This window comes from Ammodytes marinus (genome assembly GCF_949987685.1).
Source record: "Ammodytes marinus genome assembly, chromosome: 18".
NCBI lineage: Eukaryota > Metazoa > Chordata > Actinopteri > Uranoscopiformes > Ammodytidae > Ammodytes > Ammodytes marinus.
Window position 1 is genome coordinate 2,043,169 of NC_137222.1, and position 7,500 is coordinate 2,050,668.

At 42.2% G+C, this 7,500-nt stretch overlaps 1 protein-coding gene across 1 annotated transcript in view; it reads right to left on the reverse strand.

Annotated features, from left to right (window-relative positions):
- Positions 1–7,500, reverse strand: part of ttc28 (tetratricopeptide repeat domain 28) — a 134,733-nt gene that overhangs the window by 15,220 nt on the left and 112,013 nt on the right. Inside the window, exons 21-24 of the mRNA XM_080046564.1 lie at positions 6,469–6,609; positions 1,921–2,053; positions 1,658–1,837; positions 169–683 (exon numbers count right to left, since the gene is read on the reverse strand). Coding sequence (XP_079902690.1) covers positions 169–683; positions 1,658–1,837; positions 1,921–2,053; positions 6,469–6,609 — 969 coding nt within the window. The remainder of the gene's footprint in view (positions 1–168; positions 684–1,657; positions 1,838–1,920; positions 2,054–6,468; positions 6,610–7,500) is intronic.

A 7,500-nucleotide genomic window follows, 5' to 3' on the forward strand; every position in this document is an offset into this window, starting at 1 on the left:
GACATAAATGAGACCCTTTCTAAGGGAAAAAAAAAAAAAAAAAAAAAAAAAAGATTTCAGCTATTATGCACTAAATTAAATGTACTTATGGATATTATAATTACTTTCTACAAAATCTGCTAGGAAATAAAACCCAAAATTCTACACACTGCAGGTTTAAGTCTTTACCTGAGCACCACCAGTTTGACACTGAGACACATGTCCAGAATATCAGCAGCTGTGAGTAAGAAGTCGTATAGCGGTGGACTGTCACTGTCACACACACTCTCCACGTCACACACACTGTCCCCATCTTCACTGGTTCCATCCCTGACCCTCTCCGGGCTACAGGGGCTCTTTGCAAACTTCCTATCCCGATTTGGTGACCTATTCCTGGGTTGCGATCCCTCTTGACTGGGGGCTAGCACCAGCGCGGCTAGCTTCCACGATATATGAGTGGCAAAGTGAACGCACTCGGATTGATTCAAAGCCGCTAGCACGCGTTCTTTGGTTGCGTTTGCTCCGGTGAGGGGGTGACATCCCAGCTGCTCCCCCAGCCAAAGTGCCTCGTCTTGGGCCGAAGGCAGCGGGCTCCACAGCCATCGATCCATCACGGAGGGGGGTAACCGTGGAGCTCCGATAACAGCTGCTACCGAACCGCTGTCAGAGCAAAGCATGGGGCCGCTACTGCGCCGAGAGGGAGGCTAGGGGTTAAACACAGGGCATAAGATGTGTGGTTAGATTTTCATTTGACATTTTCTAAATGGTAAATGGACTTGACTTATATAGCGCTTTCTAGCCGATTTTCTCAGCCCCAAAGCGCTTTACATATCTTACCACATTCACCCATTCATACACACACTCATACACCGATGGTAGAAGCTGCCATGCAATGCGCTCTCTGAACCATCGGGAGCAATTTGGGGTTCAGTGTCTTGCTCAGGGACACTTCGACATGTGGCGGGGAGACGGGGGATCGAACCTCCGACCCTGCACTCCAGAGGCGATCTCCCTACCTACTTCGCCACTGCCGCCCATGACATTTCCTACAGTTTAAAGATGCCGTGTGTCATATTGGTGTGAATATTATATCCCAATTTACCTGCTCTGAAAAACAACAAGGCTTTCTACACATATGATTTATATGAAGGAAGGGTTTGTTTAACTGCATATGAACACATTTTGTAAAAATAATTATTCGAGATCTCTTCTTTCAAAAGTTACTTAAACTCACTGATAGACATTTACATTTGACGATAAAGAAAGTGATTTCTGATTGGTCAAAGTTAACATGAGCTGTACGCTTTGACCAATCAGAGCGAGGCTCTGATTCTCTGTTCGTATTGGCTGTTGGGACTGTCCATTCACTTTGGCACCGACTTGGTTGGTGTAGAGCGTGTCAGGGAGGGACCATAGGGGAGGGACCAAAGAGAACAAGTGGAGCGGTTGAGGTATTTGGATTTGAATCTCTATCCCAACTGCCATGTTCTCCCCAAATCCTCCACCCCAGCTTTAAGTAATAAATTATAAAATAAAAGAGCATTTTACGTATAACGTTGCAAACGAACGGGACCAATAGAGTGTTCAAGATTGTTTTTTAAATAAAAATTCTAAAAATCTAAAATAAATGAAAATGTATTAAATAAAAATATATAGCCTATAAACATGATATTCGTACCTTGGCAGCGGCTTCCAGACTTGCTAGAGAAGGCACAGAGAGGAGACTGAAGCGCTCGTAGAGATACTCGTTGGAGGAGCTGCCCTTGAGCAAGGCAAACGGGATCAGGTACAACTCTCCCTCCAACACCAACACAAGCTGTCTGTGTCGGCCGACGGGTCCACTGCTGTGCATCAGGCCCTGGGGACAAGGGAAAACATATAATTAAAAGCAATAAAACATTTAAAAAAAATGTGAATAAGTATTAACTAACAAATCCGTACCCCTTCCATGGGAGCTATGAGTAGGTCATAGAGGGCCCGTAGAGGCGGTTTGTTACTGGCTCTGAGCAGAGGAGAGCTGTCCTTCACCGGAGACACTGTGGCACTGTACAGAGACGTCATACTCTGACAGCTCCTGTTAGGGGGAGACACACACACACACACACACACACAGACAGACAGACAGACAGACAGACAGACAGACACTCACACACACACACACACACACACACACACACACACAGACAGACAGACAGACAGACAGACAGACAGACAGACACTCACACACACACACACACACACACACACACACACACACACACAGATAGAGACACACACACACACACACACACACACACACACACACACACACACACACACACACACACACACACACACACACACACACACAATGAATCAATCAATCAATATATTATTTCGAATATAACAATTTAAGATAAGAAAACAACAAAACAAGAGTAACAGTGTAGTACCCACATGTAAATATAAATATAGAAACTATCCCAAAGTCAGTTAAAACCCAATAAAGTAAGAGATCACCACGATATATACCTTTTGTTAAAGACCTACTTCACCGGTGGGAATATGAAGGTGTATTGAACTCGGAGATCCTATGTAGTATAAATGTGCATTTTTTTTTTTAAATCGGATCATCCTAGCCTGAGAAAAGGCAGAAAGAGTGTTTTATGGTCTCACTGTCTAACGCGCCCCACACACATCCTGCGTCTACCTCTGGAGCGCGTCGCGTTACCTTACTGCTGCCTCTCTCGGACTTTTCTCGGACACACATGCAACGTCTCAGCAGCAGCTGCTGCAGCGCTGCTTCTAAAAGCCCTATCTTTCTACATAGAGTTTTCATAGATAATTCCCATTAAAAATGAAGTTCTTTCATGTCATCTATGATGCATATGATTTATATTGAGTCTGGACAGTAATCCGTGCGCCCCATTGCCATTTTTTTTCTTTTTTTTTGCCATATTTTCGCTGGTTGGAAGTTTTATTTTGAAGGGGACACACCAGGAAATGGTGAAACTACAGCGAAAGCTGCCAGTATGAAGTCAAAATGACTCTCAGCAGAGTATTTCAAAAATCACTTTACTGATTTATACGGGAGAGAGAGAGGGGGGTGTGGTCGGGGAAGAAGAAGGCCGTAGACACAGATAGAGCAACGGAAAACTGTTGCGCTCATCATGATCTTTTTTATTTCTTCACTATATTGGATCTCTATATGTGCCATTTATCCAAAAATGAAATGCCAGAACTAATTGAAAATTAGGTTTTAAATCCCTCGGATTTTGATTGCACAATTAAATCGTGAAATAAAGGGATTATTCGCGTATACGACTGAGGGATGTTTTATTTTGAAATAAACACACCGGGTAAACGTGTAACTAGAGTGAATGCTGCTGGTATGACTGTCAGTAGAGTATTTCTCTATCAGTTAAAGCACAGAGACGCGAGAGAGACGCGCTGCTCTCAGAAAAAAATAGGCGAGCCTCCTGAGGTGAAGGGGAGCGTCGCTGCAGACGTGCCTCTGACGCGCCTCAGCAGTGCGTCTGAGGTTGGATGTGTGCTCGCTCTACGTTGATTTCACAGTCTGTGACCAAAAGTCAGACGCAGACGCGAGGTAGACGCGCAGTAGAGGTAGGATGTGTGTGGGGCGCGTTACCCTACATTTTCCTTCTTGTGACATCACAGTAAGGGTCAGGATTAACAGGACAGCTGGGCCAAGGGAAGACTGAGGGAAGACTGAGGGAAGAAAAACCTCATTCATTATATTATAATAGTGATTTTATAATGATAGAACGCTGGTTCCGTATGGGTGAAGTATTCCTTTGAATTACTTTTGTACTGGACACTTGTAGTTTTCCTATGTTTTTTATTTAATTCTCCTCTTAGATTATTAACAGAACTAGTGTACAGCCATTTTTGCGGCTCATAAAATACTATGAACATACATGTCTTAAAAATGTGTTCTTCAGCAAGAAGGTTTAAAGGTGCAGTGTGTAATATGACATCATCAAGAAAGTTCTACAAAGTTCTAGAATGCAACGCTCCCTGGGTAACTCCACCCCTTTTGAATAATAACAGAAGCTACAGTGGCCTTCAAGGACAAGAACAATTCTACATTTTAAACAATGCACCTGATGACATTCCAACTATGACACTTTCAAGATGGCGGCACTAGGCCTTGGTCCAAAATGTGCAGAAATATGGACATACAGTATCTCACAAAAGTGAGTACACCCCTCACATTTCTTCACATTTTTCTTTATATCTTTCCATGGGACAACACTGAATAAATGACACTTTGATACAATGTCAAGTAGTCAGTGTACAGCTTGTATAACAGTGTAAATTTACTGTCCCCTCAAAATAACTCGACACACAGCCATTAATGTCTAAACTGCTGGCAACAAAAGTGAGTACACCCCTTAGAAAAAAATTACAAATTGGGCCCAAAGTGTAAATATTTTGTGTGGCCACCATTATTTTCCAGCACTGCCTTAACCCTCTTGGGCATGTAGTTCACTAGAGCTTCACAGGTTGCAACTGGAACCCTCTTCCACCCATTTATGACAGCATCACAGAGCTGGTGGATATTAAAGACCTTGCGCTCCTCCACCTTCCGTTTGAGGATGCCCCAAAGATGCTCAATAGGGTTTAGGTCTGGAGACATGCTTGGCCAGGCCATAACCTTTACCCTCAGCTTTTTTAGCAAGCCACTGGTCGTCTTGGAGGTGTGTTTGGGGTCGTTTGGGGTCGTTGCAATACCACCCTGCGGCCCAGTTTACGAAGGTTGAGTGCACATGGTCAGCGTCGTACACAGAGGTTGGCTTTGGAAAATAGACGTATGAGTGCTGCCAGCATTGCTGCAGGGCTTGAAGGGGTGGGGGGTCAACCTGTCAGTGCTCAGACCATACGCCGCACTCTGCATCATACTGGTCTGCATGGCTGTCATCCCAGAAGGAAGCCTATTCTAAAGATGATGCACAAGAAACCCCACAAAAAGTTTGCTGAAGAGAAACAGACTACGGACATGGATTACTGCAACCATGTCCTGTGGTCTGATGAGACCAAAATACATTTATTTGGTTCAGATGGTGTTAAGAGTGTGGAGCGGCAACCAGGTGAGGAGTACAAAGACAAGTGTGTCTTGCCTAGAGTCAAGCATGGTGGTTGGAGTGTCATGGTCTGGGGCTGCATGAGTGCTGCCAGCACTGGGGATCTACAGTTCATTGAATTCTAACATGTACTGTGACATACTGAAGCAGAGCATGATCCCCTCCCTTCGTAAACTGGGCCGCAGGGCAGTACTGCAACATGATAACGACCCCAAACACCCCTCCGAACGACCACTGGCTTGCTAAAGAAGCTGAGGGTAAAGGTTATGGACTGGCCAAGCATGTCTCCAGTCTTAAACCCTATTGAGCATCTTTGGGGCATCCTAAAACGGGAGATGGAGGAGCGCAAGGACCCTAATATCCACCAGCTCCTTGATGTCGTCATGAATGGGTAGAAGAGGGTTCCAGTTGCAACCTGTGAAGCTCTAGTGAACTACATGCCCAAGAGGGTTAAGGCAGTGCTGGAGAATAATGATGGCAAAACAAAATATTGACACTTTGGGCCCAATTTGGACATTTTTTCTTAGGGGTGTACTCACTTTTGTTGCCAGCAGTTTAGACATTAATGGCTGTGTGTCGAGTTATTTTGAGGCGACAGTAAATTTACACTGTTATGCAAGCTGTACACTGACTACTTGACATTGTATCAAAGTGTCATTTATTCAGTGTTGTCGCATGGAAAGATATAATGAAATATTTGAAGAAATGTTAGGGGTGTACTCACTTTTGTGAGATACTGTATATGAGACCCTTTCTAAGTGAAAAAAAAAAAATTACATTTTTTTTTTCTGCTATTATACACTAAATTAAATATACTTATGGATATTATAATTACTTTCTACAAAATCTGCTAGGAAATAAAACCCAAAATTCTACACACTGCAGGTTTAAGGAAGAAAATGTCTCATAAATCAGACAATGAACAACATATGAACAACTTCTTCTGCGATAACCTCCAGAATAATTCTAAGAATGATTTTGGAAAAAAAGTCATATCACATTATATAATTCATAATGTGTGTGTGTGTGTGTGTGTGTGTGTGTGTGTGTGTGTGTGTGTGTGTGCGTGTGTGCGTCTCTATCTGTGTTTGTGTGTGTCTATCTGTGTTTGTGTGTGTGTGTCTCTATCTGTTTGTGTCTCTATCTGTGAGTGTGTGTGTGTCTCTATCTGTGTGTGTGTGTGTGTCTCTATCTCTATCTGTGAGTGTGTGTGTGTGTCTCTATCTCTATCTGTGTGTGTGTGCGCGTGTGTGTGTGTCTCTACCTCTATCTGTGTGTGTGTGTGTGTGTGTGTGTGTGTGTGTGTGTGTGTCTCTATCTCTATCTGTGTGTGTGTGTGTGTGTGTGTGTGTGTGTGTGTGTGTGTGCTCTTATCATATCACATTATATTAACCAGAAGCCCCACCTGTTGAAGAGGTTGTTCCGTGACACCATGCGGAGGTAACCTGTGGGGTCCGTGGCTGACGTCAGTCTGTTGCTCAAATCCTCAAACTGTTGCTCTAACAAATCGCCTCCTTCGCTCTCCGTCTCACTGCTGGAGCAAACTCTGAGAATCACAAAGGAAATACAGTCAATACTGCAGGACAATAAAGCCATAGTGTTTGTGTGTGTGTGTGTGTCTCTATGTTTTTTATGATTGTTGATTTTTTTTTTAAACTCTGCCCTGTAAGGTGACCTTGGAGTGCTATGAAAGGCGCCCTCAAATAAAATTAATTATCATTATTATTATTATTATTATTATTATTATTATTATTATTATTATTATTATTACTATTATAGTATGTAACTCAATATTCAGCTAATGAAGGTGTATTTATTTTCTTAAAGCTATAGTGCGTAACTTATGTCGCCCCCATAAGGAATTCTGAGTAATAATTACAACAACACTGTCGGCGTGTCTGCAAGACAATAACACCAGGAATATACAGTATGTAACTCAATATTCAGCTAATAAAGCTGCATTTAGTTTTTTAATTTGGGTTTAAGGATTTCCAGATAAATACATGTTTAAAGATTATCAGGAGAATGCAAATAACCTTTTTTCTTTTATAAATAGGACAAATAGGAGATAGCATGCAGACAGAAAGGTATGTAACTTAGATGGCGGGTACAGGTGATACTCATATTATTAGAATATCATGGAAAATGAATTGGAATTGAGGCAAGAATTCATGCAAAAGGGGCCCAAACCAAATACTGCGTACATGTCGATGATTATACTTTATATAGGGCCGACATTTCTGTATTTAAAATATTTTGAATGTAGGATTTTTATAAGCTGTAAGCCATAATAAATACAATTATAACAAATGAAGGCTTGAAATATCTCACTTTGCATGTAATGAGTCTATATAATATTTTAGTTTCACCTTTTAAGTTGAATTACTGAAATAAATGAACTTTTGCGCGATGTTAAAATGTTTCGAGTTTCACCTGT